The 18,361-nt window shown below is 45.7% G+C and overlaps 1 protein-coding gene across 7 annotated transcripts in view; it reads left to right on the top strand.

Moving 5' to 3' along the window:
• The window catches only part of LOC137547392 (uncharacterized), a 93,917-nt gene that overhangs the window by 39,276 nt on the left and 36,280 nt on the right, over positions 1-18,361 (top strand). For all 7 annotated transcript variants that reach the window (XM_068270949.1, XM_068270943.1, XM_068270942.1 and 4 more), the window contains 2 exons: positions 993-1,077; positions 2,176-2,246. In XM_068270949.1, coding sequence (XP_068127050.1) covers positions 993-1,077; positions 2,176-2,246 — 156 coding nt within the window. The remainder of the gene's footprint in view (positions 1-992; positions 1,078-2,175; positions 2,247-18,361) is intronic.

Below are 18,361 nucleotides of genomic sequence, written 5' to 3'. Positions count from 1 at the left end.
CCTATAGGCACAGATGTCCTGACACCCTAGACTCCACTCTCCATGAACCTGCAAACACCCGCCAACCCACTGTCCCAACTATCACAGGCCCCCTAGTGGCCGGACCGCGCAAAGCCTTCCAATGTATTCCAACCCACAGAATGTCCAACCTCTTGGACGCAATACAAACTACACACTATTTCAGGGTACAAAGCTGCCACCACCTCTGTAAAGGACAGAGGACCTAACCTCACTGATTCGAATACCTGCGAATAAAAACAGTTAAAACACACCAATCTGGCTATAAGGAACTGTAGTAGCAACTCTTCAGAAAGCTAGGATTTGTTCTGTGTGGCTGAATAGTAGGTGTAGCTGTTAAAGGACTTCTAAAGTCAATTATTTATAAAAGCAATATAAATCATATATACAGAAAATCAGTAAAAGTAACTATTAAAGAGAATAGTAACCCAGTGTAAAATTAAAAAGGAAAGAAAATAAACAAAGAAATAAACAAATACTTAAGTTCAGATGAAATGGGAAAATCTGAGCACATGGAAAGTCTGTGTTCCAGATCAAAGTTCAAGCAACATGGCCGCTAGCTCGGTCCTCAGGCTAGCAGCACGCACTCATGACAGTTTTTAGATGGAGGACTGGGGTGGCGTCCCAGCTTTGTCCTTTTCAATGACCCAGTTTTTCGGGCGGGATCTCTGGGGCAGCCCCTGGGCTGGACGAGGTGTTAACCTTTAGGGGGAAGTCCGCAAAATTCATAGTGCAGTGTGCTGGGCTCTGACGCAGTAACAGCATTCTGGTAACCAGGTAACTCATGCATTTAGTGACAGGAAAGTATGCTTCACTATACTGTATGCTTCACTGAATAGCCACACCGCACATCTAAGACACAGTATGATTTTTCGGCGGCAGCTTGCGCTGTGAAAGGACCCTTAGTCAATAAACCTCAAGACTTCCGGTTTATAAATGGTCGCCACCCCTGATTGCTTGTTTTTGTTTCTCAGAGGCCTCAAAGGAAAGGGCACTTCCCGGACCATTCACTGAGCAGGACAATGCCGAAGTACCCATCGACCCGCCCCTTAATGTCCGGTAAGACGTTAGGAAATTGTATCAACACCGGGGTTTAGTGTTTTCAGTGGAAATCTAGGTTCCTCCAATTTATCTTATGCAAGTATCCAGTGCTGACAAATTTTGATGGTCATGTCTGCGAGACCTAACAGAGAAGTATGTGATTTATTTGATCAGCTGATAGATCTGCAAAGCTCTGATTCAGAAACTTTCATATCGATCACCTGACCACACTGATCACATGCTTCTCCATGACTAATCCTAGACCTGACCATCACTAATGGCAAAAGCAAGCTTAGCACCTGCTAACCGGATACAGCAGAGACCAGCAGCCTGAACACCAGTGTCTGGAGGGACCTTGGGTGGTCTTTGGCCACCCAGAGTTCTTCCACAGCGTGTTCTAGATATTGTATTTCTGCAACAAAAATGTTCATTTTGTGGTGTGTAGTAAGAACAGCAGATTCGTACAGCTCTTTCCAGCTGCCATTGTGACACAAACTCTTAGAGGAAGAATGTGATACTGCAGTACAGGCCGACTCGCACAAGATGCCATCACTTACTGTATGTTCTTTCCTGAGTGGTATATTAAGTCTGCCAGGCTATAGGCCTTGTACATGTATACAAGGCTTTACTCGCAGTAGGAATTGCGGTTCCTTTGTGTTGTAGAGTTCTGCAGGAGGAGTTAGACTGATGTGGACCCTTCTCATAAACCCCATGTCTTGTATTGTAGAGGACGGTGTCTTGTACCTAACAGTTATCTTGTGCCTATACTGCATGTTCAACAATAAATCCTAATTGCATCGACAGTTGCCTCATCTACTATCTACGTATGGATTAACCCTATCAACGTGTGCACATCGTGAGTGGAGTGCACTTCGCCCTGGGCACTTGGTGCCTACCTCACCCCTCTACAGCCTGATCTTGTATTGTAGGGCTATGTAGGAGGAGTTGTCAGACTGGTGTGGATCTCTGATAAGCCTGTGTCTTGTGTTCTAGAGTTCTGCAGGAGGAGGAGTCAGACTGACATGGACCCCTCTGATAAACCCCATTTCTTGTTTTGTACAGTTCTGCGGAAGGAGTCACTGATCTCTTTGATAAACCCCATGTCTTGTGTTGTAGAGTTCTGCAGGAGGAGGAGTCAGACTGATGGGGATCTCTCCAATAAGGAACCGCAAGCTGAGCCGGAAGAGGTGGGTGTCATTGTTGGAATCCTCATTTGATTTCCAGGAAAAGTACTTTATTGCCAGTAGAATAAAGTTACCTAAAGGTGAACAATTATGTGTAATGTGTGAATAGGGGAGGAGTTAGTTGGATGACAGCCACATTTCATCTCTGGTCTAAAGTATCAAACACAGCAGAAACTATAGGGGAAAAACTATTGGCTTTCAAGTTAATGGAAGGGTTAATATTCAACCATCCACTTTACTCAGAAGCAGGGCCGAGGCATAGGCTGGAGAGGCTACAGCCTCAGGGCGCAGTGTAGGAGGGGGCGCACAATTCATTCAGCTGTCATTCCTAATTGTGTATGAAGCAGAAAGAAATGAGAAAAGGGGATACATAGCAGTGACTGCAGGCCAGAGAACTAGATATTAAGGTGTTGGGGGGGGGGGGGGGGTTGTGGGCCCTGTGGCCCTCTTAGTCTAATAGCAATCAGTGTGTGACGGCTGAGGTGGGAGGGATGGAGGGGCGCACTTTGGTGTCTCAGCCTTGAGTGCTGGAGGACCTTGTCCCTGCTCTGCTCAGAAGCAAACTGAACTGATAATTTTATCACAGCAAAGTCAATCTTATCAGCTTGTTGAGCTATAAGCTGCAATAAACCAAGCAGAACATCTTCTGTTTTATGGCACTTCACATTTCCCCAAGATTGTGAACAAATCCTTAACCTCCCTAGCGGTATTGATGTTTACACACCAATACAAAGCATGCTGGGAACAGTATTGACGTGCATACATGTGAATACTCTCCTGCACTGTATACTAGACTCTTGCTTGACACGTTTTGGAAAATTACAGGAAAAAGTTATGAAAATTGGATCACTTTTTGCACAGAAATCCTGGGGAAACTGAACGCCAGGGAGGTTAATGGATACTTGGAGACTCCGAAGTCTCCCAAAAATGAGGTTTTTATTTTTAAAACCTCATTAACATTGCCCCTCTTAAAACTCTGCAGAACCGTGGCTAAAAACCCCCTCAATCACCCCAAACTCGCGGGGGTACATCGCGGGCTCCTTCTGCATAGAGGCAGTGCAGCTCTGCTTCTATGCGCATCAATCAGCGCGTATCTCCGAGGCAGCTATCCGGGCTGATTGTCGCGCTGAGGCGGAGTTGCACTAGCTCTATGCGAAAGGAGCCCACGACGCACCCCTGTGAGTTTGGGGTGATTGAGGGGATTTTCAGCCGTGGTTCTGCTGAGTTTTAAGAGGGGCAATAATGTTAATGAGGTTTTTAAAGTAAACCTCATTTTCAGCAGACTTCAGTCTCTTTAAAGCAGGGGTCTCAAACTCAATTTACTCGGGGGCCGCAGGAGGCAGTCAGGATGAGGCTGGGCCGCATAAGGGAGTTCACGTGTACTCGCCGCAAAACGAGGGCTGCAGAGCCCCCAAATCGCCCCGGGGGGCAATCCGCCGGCATTTCCTGGAAGGGGCAGAGCTTTCAGCTTCAGCTCTGCCCCTCCTGACGTCAATCGCGGCGGATCGCCGCCTCTGCCCGCCCCTCACTCTTCCTTCACAGAGAGGGGCGGGGGAGAGGCGACGATCCATTCGGCGATTGACGTCAGGAGGGGCAGAGCTACAGCTGGAAGCTCTGCCCCTCAGCGCAGTCGTGGATGTTTGCGCGGGGGATTTGGGGGTCTGCAGCCCTTGTTTAGCGGCGGGGATGCGGCGGATTACTTGGGAGCACTGAAGCGAACTATAACTATAAGGTAAAATGGGCAAATATAGTTCGCTTCCGTGTCTCTTTTGCTTTTGCCGGCAGGCAGGGCCGGTTTAAGCAACAATGGGGCCCCAGAGCAAAATAAACCTGCCCTCCCCATAACCCCCCCCCCCCCCCCCCCCCCCCCCCACCAGATACCCTGGAACAAAAATCGGCATTAAGGGACCTTTTTTGCAGCTGGTATAGTCAGGGTGTGAAGCCCCAATCGGTCGGAGCTCCACATTCTGGCGACCCCAGCCTGCATGGGGGACAAGGGGTTAAAAAGTTTCAGGAGGGGGGACCCCACATAATTTAAAAAAAAAAAATTCCCACACTCTAAACATAAAAAAAAATTGGGAAAATAGGAAAAAATGCCAGGAATCTTCATACAGCCATATTGCGGCTGTATAGCGATCCCTGGCCAAAGCGCTGCGGCTGCGTATGGACCCCCTGGAAACCCTGTCAGGAAATGTATTGCTCTTTCTTTTGATACATGTAAAATTACACTACCGTTAGGCTTGCTACTAAAAGTGACATTTACCGCATTTAAAAGTATACTATTTTCCTTCGAAACTTTAAAATCGATTTTCTCAAAAACTATAAGGTCTTTTTGAAAAAACATATCCTGCAAATTTAGGGTTTCTAGCATTTAAGGTGGATTTGCTATTAACCATTAAAGTCGGCGGGTTTTTAAATGTGTATTTTTTTTCCTTTGCAACTTTAAAATCGATTTTCTCAAAAACCATAAGGCCGATTTGAAATTTTTTTTTCCTCTTGTAGCCACTGGGGGCCCCTACAAGCTCTGGGGCCCTGGGGCCACAAAATATTGTATTGAGGGCCGCAAATGGCCCGCGGGCCGCGAGTTTGAGACCCCTGCTTTAAAGGGAACCAGAGACGAACTGTATTAAAAAATGAAAAAGCTTTTATATATACCTGGGGCTTCCTCCAGCCCCATAAGCTTGGATCACTCCCACGCCGCCGTCCTCCGCTGCCTCTATCGCCGCTACCGGGTCCCGTCACTTTCGGCGGACGCGGCCAATTGTACACAAGAGCAGGGACTCCCTCCATATCCTTACGCATGCACCTGTGTAGTATGGAGACGCATGCGTAAGGACATGGAGGGAGTCCTTGTTCTTGCGTACAATTGGCCGCATCCGCCGGCAGTGCTCACTGCACTTGCGTCGACTGGCCGAACGTACGGGACCCGGTACCGGCGGATAGAGGCAGCGGTGGACTGCGGCGTGGGAGCGATCCAGGCTTATGGGGCTGGAGGAAGCCCCAGGTATGTATAAAATCTTTTGTCCAACGTCTCTGGTTCTCTTTAAAGTGAGCAGAATATGGAGGCTGGCATATTTTTTCCTTTTAATCAATGCATGTTCCGTGGCAGTCCTGCAGAGGAGGCAGACAATTGGTGCACAGTGGCAGTGATTCTATCCTCTTGACCTAACAAAGTACACCCATCAGTGGTATAGTATGGGGGCTCCTGTGAGCAAATGAAGAGCATCATACATTACCTTCTTCCCTTTGGGGGACAGGTTCTCTTTATTTCTCTTCAGTGTAGCCAGCCAATCACCAATGCAGCTCATGCCTGTCACATGACATGCAGAGACAGGAGCCCCTTAGACTGCATGGTGCAGGACTGCACTAAAGGAGTAAGGAGGACCTATCGCGATGCTGTAAGCAGGTAATGTATGACTCTTCTTCTACCGCTCTACTTTTGGTCACAGGAGCAGGCCCCCAAGGAAGGATGAGGGGGTAGTTGAAAGATGAGCACTGGGAGGCCAGCCAGCAGCTGGATGCCAGGGGGGCCTGGTAGATTGTAGTTATGCCCCTGTATCCATTCTTAAGGTGTATGAAAACATGCTATTACTATAACCTAGTAAGTATCTGGACTCAATGTCTCGGGATACAGTTTGGGGCTGCGTTCTGTACAGACCAGTCTCTAGCATGCAGGCTAGTGATGCGTTCTGTTGCTATGGAGTGGAGGAGGGACGATGTGTGGCACATGAGTGGGCGGAGTAAGGAGAATGGACTGTGCTCAGACGAGTCCTTAGATATTTCCCAACACGGTTTCCCAGCAGGCAGCATCTTTGTGAGAATCCAGGTTTTACTGGTGTAGAGGGCAAATGGATTTCTGTATGTTCTATTCCTTGCCAGGAGATGTAATAAGGCGTTTGAGGGCTAAAATGCCTCTGTTACCAGAACTGGTGCTCATATCACTTTGATGGCCTCACTTCACTCAGGGATAACAGGCTTTTGCATTAAGACACTAGCATCAATTAAGCTTCTCTCCTGTCTTTAATAATGTTTCTATAGTTATACCAATGGTGATGAGGCATGTAGTATTCAGGAAACATTTTACCTCAGGCAAACCTAAAGTCAACTCTTCTGTCTTTATGTTAAGGTGAGATCTCTAAAGTTAACTGTTCAATCCTTAAAATAACTCCAGAATTAAAATAAGTAGAGAGAAGGTAACAAACTCCAACCTAGAATTGAACTTTATCCCAATCAGTAGCTGATACCCCCTTTTACATGAAAAATATAATGCTTTTCACAAACAGACCATCAGGGGCGCTGTATGACTAATTTTGTGCTGAAACCCCTCCCACAAGAAACTCTGAGTACTGCGGTACTTTTGGCAGTTTGTTACAATGTAACAAGGTTCACAGACAGGAATTGGCTGTTTACAGCTGTCTCTAACAGCCAAAACCGCTAAGAGCATCTACATAACCTGCCCACAGTAACAATGTCACCATGTAATAAATGTCTGAATGTAAAATCAGGGAGAGGAAAGATTTTACAATGAGCAAACACTGACTAAATCATTTATACATAATTATGGTAAAAAATGAAGCACTTTTTTTACTACATTATTTTTACTGGAGTTTCTTTAAAGGGGCACTACAGCGAAAAACTGTAAAATTTAAAATATGTGCAAACCTATACAAATAAAGTTATATTTTCCAGAGTAAAATGAGCCAGAAATGTTCTATGTTGCTGTCACTTACAGTAGGTAGTAGAAATCTGACAGAAGTGGCAGGTTTTGGACTAGTCCATATCTTTATAGGGGACGCTCAGGGATATATTTATTTTTCAAAAGCACTTAGTGAATGGCAGTTGCTCTGTCCAACTGCCAAATTGTGTAGGGAGCAGGGAAGCTGGCGAGCATCATTGTTTAAATCCTTTTTAGGGATTATCTTTATAAAGAATGAAAGCCTTGCTGAGAATCCCCTAGGAAGAGATGGACTAGTCCAAAACCTGTCGCTTCTGTCAGATTTCTACTGCCTACTGTAAGTGACAGCAACATAGGAGAAACTTAATTTATGGCTCATTTTAGGGCTGGTTCAGACGGACGCTTGCAGATCGTTTACCGCAAGCGTTCGGAACGTCGCGGTAAACGCTCCCATTCAAGTGAATGGGAGCGTTTACACTGAGCTTTTGCGCGCGTTTGCACGATCGCGGCGTTCGGTTCCCGATTTTCGCAAGCGGTCGAGCTGCCCCTGGAAGAGACATGTAGCTTCCGGGGGCGGCCAACCGCGACGGCTAATGTCCCCCTAGGGGAATTAAAAACGCGACCGCAACGCGACGCGAAGGCTACTGAAAGCCTGACTGCGCAGCCGCCGCAACGCCCCTGAACGTGACGCCGCCGAAACGTCCGTCTGAACCAGCCCTTACTCAGGAAAAAATGTACTACTTTGTAAATGTTTGCACATATTTTAAATTTTAGTTTTTCGCTGTAGTGCCCCTTTAACTACAGAGGAGGTAGTTTAGGAAATATAGAGAACTCTCACTGTGTGGTGGTCAGTTTCTCTTGCTTTATCTCCAGCATGATCTTAGTGAATTGAGGCCATTGTGTTCTCACTGTGATGTGTCATTATCTTGCATTGTTTGTTCAGTGTTCTTGCATAACCCAGCAGTAACTTCCAGGGGATTAATTGGCTGTCGCCCAGCTCCCCAGTATCCCGGATTCCCTGCAGAAATTCCCATCTCAGCAGTCAGGTATTGGGACGCTTTAAAGAGACACTGAAGCGAAAAAAAATATGATATAATGAATTGGTTGTGTACTATGAATAATTACTATAAGATTAGCAGCAAAGAAAATATTCTCATATTTTTATTTTCAGGTATATAGTGTTTTTTCTAACATTGCATCATTCTCTAACATGTGCAGATTACACAACACTCAGCATTCAAAATGATTCTTTCAGAGCAGTCTGTGAAGTAATGACCTCTCCTCTGGCAGAGGAAAAGTAAAAAATTAACTAACAGTTGAGATAATAAAAGTCAGAAAACAGCCCTCTCCACGACTTTGAAAGTCGTAGAGCTTAATGGCTATCTTTGTATAGAGATAACTGGAGTTTCTTAAATCTTCCTGTACTGGAAACTATTAGACTGATGTATCTGATCTTAGTGTTTTATTTCTTAGCTGTACTACACATACAAATCATAATATCATTTTTTTTTTTTTGCTTCAGTGTTTCTTTAACAGCGCTCTATTTGGGTTTATTTCACTTAATTTTATCAATCCATTTTAGCCATCTGCTTAAAAAGTAAGTCCCCTTGCCTCTGGCTCTTTTTTCTATACAATGCCAATGCATACATCCCAGTAGACAGTTTATGCTGCTACACTATCATTATACTGATTGCAAGCTAGCTGCAAAAACATTGTACATATACTGTACACTGGCTACTCATGAGTAAACCAATGTCAGCATAGAAACAAAGTACATTGCATGATCCATCAGCCTTATCTTAAAGTTTGAAGTGTAAGGGCCCATTCAGATCACAAATGCGGATGCCCATGTGTGCGGAACGCAACGCGTACGAACGCATGCCATCCACGTTTGTGTGCGTTGCGTGGCTGATCCCATCACTGAAAAGTGAATGGGACAGCCGCGCGTTTTTACAAAATCTGCGTGCAGCATGCGTTCCGGACCGCACAGGTCCGGAACGCATGCAGTGTGAACATCACAGTGCAGTCTATGCACTGTCTGATGTTGTGCGTGTCGGTCTCCCGCACACGTTTCCAAAACGCGGCTGGAAACGCGTGCAGTGTGAACGGGCCCTTAGTCCGGCCGCCTCAGTCTCAATTTTTCTTAGTGCAAGTATTAGTAACTTCAGCGGACCTGAACTCACAACTTCCTCTCTGCTCTAAAAGATAGCAGCATAATAACCTTTAAAGAATATTTGTAACTGATGCAAAACATGCAATACATCTGCAGTGTCTACTTCCTGCTTTCATGAAAGCAGGCATATTAACATCCTGTGTGTACAAATTAGCCGCTCTGCCAAGGCATCCAGCTGATAGATCAAATTACAGTTGTGATTAGTCAGGAGGAATTAGACAAATTCTCTATAAATGCATGCTATGAGTTAGGCTTAACTCTCTAAATACATACAAGGTGCATTTCTCTGTTCCATCTGTCCTGTGCAAGAGTTCTGGACCCTTTGTGTGTTAACGTGTACCTGAATGGCAGCTGGCGAGGTGTTGGTGTTAGGAGCTGCTGGGAATTATTCGTGCTGTTACTGCTCAGCGCTCCCTCCCATTAACAGCTTCACCTATCACCAAGGATGGAAGCAGTCAGTGGTTGAGCACAGATTGGAGGAGAGGCGCAGGAAAGAGTGGGTTAGAGATGAGGGCACACAATCAGCTGCTCTGACTTCTGGGCAGCGCTGCCCAACTATGCTACCTGGGGGACATAGCTGTTCAGTGTTAGGACAGGAAAAGGAAATAGGCAAAAAAAAGGATGCTGCAGAGAAAAAACCGTTCTGAAAACTTAAATCACATGTGATAGCAACTCACAAGGAAAAAACAAGCATAAAGTAGGTAGGTCTCTGTACAACAAGGAAGAGCTGGGCATATAACCGAAGACTTGTCAGAATGACTCACATTCCAGATTTGTACAGGTACAGAAAAGGCAAATTTAGTTAGGGCTGCACATGTTTCTTGTTCCACGTTTTTTACACCTTAAAGTTCCTGACATTTTTTACACTTTAGCTGTGTCGTTTTGATACAGCAGTAACTTTTTAATTATCTATGCCATCTTAGTGATACGTGTGTTTTTTTTTTTTTTATTATTTATACAATCTAGGCTTTCTTTGGGTAATATTTTTCTCCCAAAACTATTGTTTAATAGTCCATGTATGGGGAAAATTAGGCGTAAATGCAGAAAACCTTTTTTTCACGTTTCACCCTTCCTAATTTTCACATCACACATCCCACAGATATAAAACATTTACAAATCAATTTGGCCCTTCCCGATTAAAATGATACCCCACATGCCACATTTTACTTCTAGCTGAGCATGTGGTAGACCGTTATCCCCAATCTGCGCGTCTGTGACGATCGAATGCGTTCGCTAGGGCGACAGTTCGGGGGCCAGAGTGCTGTACAGAGGCATCACTAGGCAATGGCAGAGTGTTACATCTGTAGAGCATTGGGGCCTGAAGCTTTCGCCCTAGCGATTGCATCAGATTGCTACTGGTGGCAGTCATTAAGCACTTATAAACAGGTTTAGGTGTGGTAGGGGTTAATAATGGGTTAATAGGCTAGGTTTGGGTTAAAATTAATGGGGAATTTAAAAAATGTATTTTGGGACTGGTTTTTTTTTTTTTACTTTTTTTTTTTTTTTACTTTTAAAACTTTTTTTTTTCTACCTTTATTGAATGATTGTTGCTAGCTAACAGCAACAATCATTCACTTGACCATTCAGGTGACTGTGCATGAGTGTCCACGCGCATGTGTACTTGCGGCAGAAGGCGGGAATTAATGCAGGACGTAGATTCTACGTCCTAGAACACACAGGAGGGCTAATTAGGACATATAATCTACTTCCTGAAACTTTCATCAGTTAAGGTCCAACAAAACCCACATTTGAACATGAAAAAAATTCAAATTGCTGTCAGGTTAAGTTTATTCAAACCGTGTATAGAAGTGGTAGACTTGCCTTGCCACTGCAGTACAGCTCACTTCCTCTGCTCTCCAGGGAATTGGAGCTGGTCTGCCGACTAAATCGCCTACCCATCAAATCTTCCTATGTTCCGTGACAAATGCATAGGCAGGAGGGTTAGGGAGGGGATGGGATAGTAAAGTCTATGGGATGTAGGTTAGTTTGACCAATGCAGGCTATTTTGTGACACCGGCACGCAAGTGACAGGTAATGCGTGTTTGTCCTTGCCATTTAACACCAGTGCAGAGTAGGGGCAAGCTGTCCTGACAAAACATCAACCTCTCTGCACCGGCAGCCTCCCTGAGCTCCCTCATCCCTCTGAGCTTTCATTTTACTCTATTGAGGTGTACCTTAAACTTGGAATAGGAGTTTAGTGGATGTGCCCTCTGCTGTTTGGTTTTCAAGCTACCTGGTTTCTAGAGGAGGCACTCTGCTGTGTGTGTATATATGGATGACTTGACCTGCAACTAGCAATGTTATCATTTGGCTTCAGGAAGGTGTAAACCTGTCTTGAAATGACACAGAGGCCTCAATTCACTAAGCTTTATCGAACGTTTGATAATTTACCTCATGAGTAAAATGTAATTTTGAATTCACTAAGGTGTTATAGATTTATCGAATGTTTTATCAATAAAACGTTCAACAAACCAATAACACCTTAGTGAACTCAAAATTAGATTTTACTCATGAATCTGTCAAAACCAACCTTATCAACCTGCCGACAGGCTGTACACACGGAGAAACTGTCATCAGAACGGCTGCTCTGTGGGCGGGTTTGACGAACAGTCGCTTAAAGAAATCAAGCGTGTACGTAGCTTAAGGGCCCCCAACCCCTTAAAGCGGATCTGAGATGAAAAACTATAACAAGTAACTTGTCTATATATCTTATCTAAAGTTTAGATAGTTTACACAGAAAATCTAGCTACAAACAGCTTCAACATTTTTTTATGGTTTATTCCTGTGATACAATGAGATCGTCCATGTTCTGTTTGTCATTATTACACAGGTAATCTGCAAAGGCATCTCCAGCCCTCAGCCTGTGAAAAATTCACTCCCCCCTCCCCTCTGAAATCTCTAGCTAGTAATATCTCCCCCCTCCTCCTGCCCGGACTGAGCTCCCATAAGCCCTTGCTACATGGGTCTGAGTGCCTTGGCGTTTTGGAGAAGCTGTGGCGAGGCTTGTTTAGTTTATAGGGAATTGGAGTATTAAAACAAAACAAAAGTATTTGGCTGAGTTCTGTGTGCCCCCTCCTACACTGCGCCCTGACGCTGGAGCCTCTCTTGCCTCAGCCCAGACCTGATGGCCTGCGGGCTCAGAGTTTGACACCTGTGCATTAGACCTATCCTTTACTTTTGTTTGTTTGTGTTTTTGTTTACTGTTTTAGAGCAAAAATCTAATTTTGTGTTGCACACCACTTTTAAAGCAAACCTGAAACTTCACCAACCACTAACTGTCCCCCAAAAGATTTACAGGACCCCAATTGCTTTTTGACACGGTTAGAGCTGCCATCGCGTATTGCTGGAAATGCCTCCAATTCTAATATGGCACTGCAGTTATACATTTCCCCAAGCTTCTGCACATATCCTTAAAGGACACTTGAAGTGAGAATAATATGGAGGCTGTCATATTTTCTTTTAATCAATGCATGTTGCCTGGCTGTCCTGCAAAGGAGGAGGCAGACATTTGCCGAGCTCGTATGGCATAAACTGGAATAACTGGAGGGCTCAGTGCCCCCCTCAGTGCTATAGTCCAGGGGCTCCTGTGAGCAAATTTGGAGCATCATACATTACCTCCTTCCGGTGGGGGGACCGATCCTCCTCACTCCTCCTCAGCACCTGCCAGCCAATCACCATGCAGCTCATGCCTGTCACATGACATGCAGAGACAGGAGCCCCATAGATAGGCTGCACTAAAGGAGTGAGGAGGACCTGTCACGCCGCTGGAAGCAGTTAACGTATGATGCCCCACTTCTACTGCTCTGTTTGCTTACAGGAGCAGATCCCTTAGCCTGCAAGGGAGGGGGACTCCCTAGACCCCAAGGAAGGGGGCTGGAAGATGGGTGCTGGGAGCCCAGCCAGCAGCTTTGTTTGGGAGCCTGGTAAATTGTAGTTATGCCCCTGTATGTTTCTTGCATTGTTTGTTCAGTGTTATTCCATAACCCAGCAGTAGCTTCCAGGTGATTAACTGTCAACCAACTCCCCGATGTTCCTGCAAAAAGTCCGGTTTCAGCTCAAGTCTGGTTTTAGGAGTTTTTAACCCCTGTTTGGGAGTTTCACTAAAATTTTATTCATCTGCGGAATTATACTTTGACATAAGTCAATAAAAATGTGTTTTCCTACTTTTTATAACCCATACAGCTATCCGATTTCCTTTTGTGCACAAGTAAAATTCATTTACAAATTAAGTTCCCAAAGTACAGTTTATCTGCTCTGAAAGCTGCCATTGCATTTTATTCATAGCTGTTGTATTTATATATTGTAATGTACCCAGTGATCACTTCTGAGCTCTCTGATGTGGGCACCTATTAGCTTGAGCACTGCCAGGAATGTATACTAATTGCAGCAACAGAGGAATGTAAACATGAGCAGGCTTAGTCATCAGGTCGAAAGTATTTGCAACTGGTGTAAGGAGAACGGGTTGGTCCTCAATACCACAAAAACAGTCGAGATGATCATTGACTTTAGGAAGCGTTCCCCCACTCCACCCCCAATCCTTATTGACGGCACGGAAGTCACACGGGTCACCTGCGCTCGTCTCCTGGGAACAACTATCTCCAACGACCTGAGGTGGAAGGCCAACACCACCTCCATCCAGAGGAAAGCCCAGCAGAGACTATTCTTCCTCCGCCAACTGAGGAAGTTTGGCATGGACCAGAAACTACTGACAAGCTTCTACTCAGCCATAATCGAATCCGTCTTGTGCTCTTCCATCCTAGTCTGGTATGCTGGCTCCTCTGCCAGTGATAGACACAAACTACAGAGGGTCATCAAATCAGCGGAGAGGATTATCGGAAAACCACTTCCCCCTCTGGACCTCCTCTACAACACCAGACTGCACTCCAGAGCTTTGTGGATCGCAAACGATCCCTCGCACCCAGGCTCCAGCTTTTTCAGGCGGCTTCGTTCAGGCCAGAGGTATTGGTCCATCTACACCAGGACCTCTAGGCACAGGGACAGCTTCTTCCCCTCAGCTGTCAAATCACTGAACTCTCTGGACTCACTCATCCCCCCCCACCACCATAGGAAGAGTGGCCGCTCGTGCTTTACTTTACTAGCTGGAATAGTCTTTTTAAGCATGTCTGCACTGCAGATCTATTGTGTGTGTGTGTGTGTGTGTGTGTGTGTGTGTGTGTGTGTGTGTGTGTGTGTGTGTGTGTGTGTGGCTGTGTGTGGCTGTGTGTGGCTGTGTGTGGCTGTGTGTGGCTGTGTGTGTGTGTGGCTGTGTGTGTGTGTGGCTGTGTGTGTGTGTGTGTGGGGCTGTGTGTGTGTGTGTGTGGGGCTGTGTGTGTGTGTGTGTGGGGCTGTGTGTGTGGGGCTGTGTGTGTGTGTGTGTGGGGCTGTGTGTGTGGGGCTGTGTGTGTGGGGCTGTGTGTGTGGGGCTGTGTGTGTGGGGCTGTGTGTGTGGGGCTGTGTGTGGGGCTGTGTGTGTGGGGCTGTGTGTGTGGGGCTGTGTGTGTGTGTGGCTGTGTGTGTGGCTGTGGCTGTGTGTGTGGCTGTGGCTGTGTGTGTGGCTGTGGCTGTGTGTGTGGCTGTGGCTGTGTGTGTGGCTGTGGCTGTGTGTGTGGCTGTGGCTGTGTGTGTGGCTGTGGCTGTGTGTGTGGCTGTGGCTGTGTGTGTGTGGCTGTGTGTGTGTGGCTGTGTGTGTGTGGCTGTGTGTGTGGCTGTGTGTGTGTGTGTGTTCTGATGCATGCTATCGTGTTAGTTTGGTGTATGTCATTTCCTGTATCAAAGCCCTGCTCTGTGCTTGGCGGAAAGAAATTCTGATTCTGAAGTTAGTTATATCACCTGTATATCATACTGCAGGGAGCTTCCTATTGAAAAAAATCCTGTTTTAACTGATTGCTGTTCCAATCTTAGTGGTAGTATATGTTCCCTGTATACACTGCTTTAAAGTTCCTGTGTCTCATACAGTTCACACCTGTACTGTGTGAATCTGGAATTGTTGAGTCATTCTGACGAGTCTTATCAGGTCTTGTGCCAAGTTCTTACTTTGTGTTGGAGTAGTTTTCTATGTTCTCCTCTTATGCTTGGTTTTTCCCCTGTTTGTTGCTTTCTACACGTTGAAAGTTTTCAGAATTCTCTATTTGCTTATCTCTGCGGCATCCTTTCTCTTGCTTATTTCCTTTCTCCTGTCCTAATAACACGACTGGACAGCTAGGTCCCCCAGGTAGCATGATTAGGCAGTGTTGCTCTTGTAGCCATAAAGCAGCTGATTGTTTGCCCTCCTCTGTTTCCATGCATGCACTCTTACCCACTCTTTCCTGTGCCTCTTCTCCAATCTGTGCTCAACCACTGCTTGCTTCCATCCTTGGTGATCGGTAAGGCCATTAGTGGGAGGGAGTACACACAGTAACAGCACCAATAATTCACAGCTGCTACCAACACCTCACCAGCTGCCGTTCTGGACCCTTTGTGCGTTAAAATGGACCTGAACTCTTGCACAGGACAGAAGGAAAACCTATAGACCTGCACCCTGTATATTTAGAGGGTTTAGCCTGCCTGATTCCTTCTCATTGACTAATCACAACTGTAATTTGATCTCTCAGCTCTGTCAGCTGACTGCCCCGGCAGAGATCTAATTTGTGTACACAGGATGATAACAATATGTCTGCTTCCATGAAAGCTGGAAGTAGACACTGTATATTTATTGCAGGATTTGAATCGGCTGTAACAAATGTTGTTTAAAGGTATATGTATAGAATATGCTGTTGCTTATCTTTTAGAGCAGAGAGGAAGTTCTGAGTTCAGGTCCGCTGAATTTACTACTTGCACGAAGAAAAATTTAAAGTGAGGCGGCCGAACTAACACTTCAAATTTTAAAATAAGGCTGATCATGCAATGTACTTGTATTTATTTCTATGCTAAAATTGGTTTCTTGCTGCTGCTCATGAGCAACCAGTGCATCTGTACCATGTTTCTGCAGATTTTCTTGCTTAAAAAGATGTAGAAAGTAAGTCTGACTGTAGGACTGAGCTTCTGTTCAGTAAGCCAGCACCTATTCAGTAGGAAACCTTGGGCAAGTCTCCCTAACACTGCTACTGTCTATAGAGAGCGTCCCAGTGGCTGCAGCTCTGGCGCTTTGAGTCCGCCAGGAGAAACGCATAATATAAATGTTCTTGTCTTGATAGGCACACACTGCAGCTAACTTACAATCAGTATAATCATGGTGCAACAGCATTAACTCTCCTACTGGGATGCATGTGCAGGCATTGTATTAGAAAAAGCAAATGGGCCTTCTGTTAGTTATTTTTAAGCACATTTAAGATCCAACTAAACCCACAATTTAACATGAGAAAATTCTAATTGTGGTCAGGTTAAGTTTATTCAGTGTGGAGAAGTAAAGTGGTAGAATTACCTCGCTACTGCAGTACAGCTCGTCTCCTCTCCTCTCTAAAGGTAGCGGCTAGGCAGGTGACACCATATAACACCCAGTGGAGGAAGATACCATGTCTATGAGGTGGGACAGTAGTTCACAGGAAGTGGGTGATGAGTCTCTGGGTTTGAAGACTGTACGGATAGGTGCGCACAACTGCAGCAAGCAGAGGTATACACTAGGGTTTCCCATACCTCTCAACTTTTTGAGATGAGAAAGGGTACTTAAGCAACACCCCTGGTCACGCCCCATCACACCCCTAGTCACGCCCCCGTCATGCATACCATAAAGATTTCTTAAGAAAAATGTTTTTATAATTCAAACCACACTGGTCCTTTCTCTCCTGGTTCATTTTCCTTCACATTAAATTGATATATTACTAAATTTAAATCCATGACATGCAGACATATTAAAACTATATTGGTAGGTGAACAGAGGCGCCAGAAGGATAAAAGTACATAAAATTTTTAAAAAATTGCTGGGAGGAGGTGGACTCGCCTCCATTAAAGCAGACACCAAGGACTGTAAATGTATAGATATACACATTTATTGAAAATACCCCAAAGATGCAACGCGTTTCGCGGGCACAGCCCACTTCTTCAGGCAATAAGCAGGGGATAAACAGCAATTCAGTTATAGCAAGCAGAGCACCAGAGCACTGAATTGCTGTTGTTTATCCCCTGCTTATTGCCTGAAGTGGGCTGTGCCCGCGAAACGCGTTGCATCTTTGGGGTATTTTCAATAAATGTGTATATCTATACATTTACAGTCCTTGGTGTCTGCTTTAACGGAGGCGAGTCCACCACTTCCTCCCAGCAATTTTTTAAAAATGTTATGTACTTTTATCCTTCTGGCGCCTCTGTTCACCTACCAATATATTTGAGTCCACCCCAGGTGGAGGGGTGATCTACCCCCTTTCTTCCTATCTACAGAGAGCGACTTCTTCATCCTGAGTGAGGACAGGTCTAATCTCCTCTCCTGCCTAATGAGTGGTTACCTAGGTGGTAACCCGTGTTTGTGAGTATTACCATCTCACTGTTTCATTTATCCAATCAATTTTGACATACTACACCATATTGGGCTCTCGATTTCTCTTCAACTTTAGACATATTGAAACGTCCTGCTGGAGCCTCTTAATGGCTCCAGGACGTTTTAAAACTTCATACGCTGCTGCTGCTGTGCGCGCACTCCGTGCACGTGAAAATGATTTCAAAAACACCCCAAATAAATTACACCTTTAATTCCAAATACTATATTGTCCCCATACTTTGTACTAGGGACACAGCTCTGATCCCCCGATCGCCGCCGGCTAAATATTTACCTAACCGCGATCCCACGAGAAACGCAACTTCCCCGAACAGCTTTTGTCATATGTATAAGGGCGATCGGGGAATCAAAGGGTGCCGGCGGTGATCGGGGGACACATGTAGCTAGCCAAGTGCTGGCTACATGATCTAAAACCATTTTTATAAAAAAAAAACCACCCGGGGCCATGCGATCCCCTGCGGCGGTATGGACGAGCTGAGCTCGTCCATACCGCTCAGGTTTTTCCTTTTTTTTTTTTCCCCCTGGTTTTCCCCTTTAACCACTTGAGGACCGTGGGCTTTACCCCCCTTAACCCTCCTGGCAGTAAGCCCGAGCTGAGCTCTGGCTATGCCGCCGGGAGGCACCGCTCAGGCCCCGCTGGGCCGATTTGCATAATTTTTTTTTTTTTTTTGCTGCACGCAGCTAGCACTTTGCTAGCTGCGTGCAGTGTCCGATCGCCGCCGCTACCCGCCGATCCGCCGCTACCCGTCGCGCCGCAGCCGCCCCCCCCCCCCAGACCCCGTGCGCTGCCTGGCCAATCAGTGCCA

The sequence above is a fragment of the Hyperolius riggenbachi genome, chromosome 2 (genome assembly GCF_040937935.1).
Source record: "Hyperolius riggenbachi isolate aHypRig1 chromosome 2, aHypRig1.pri, whole genome shotgun sequence".
Lineage (NCBI taxonomy): Eukaryota > Metazoa > Chordata > Amphibia > Anura > Hyperoliidae > Hyperolius > Hyperolius riggenbachi.
The sequence above is the reverse complement of the archived record's forward strand: the minus strand, read 5'-3'. Positions and strand labels throughout refer to the sequence as shown.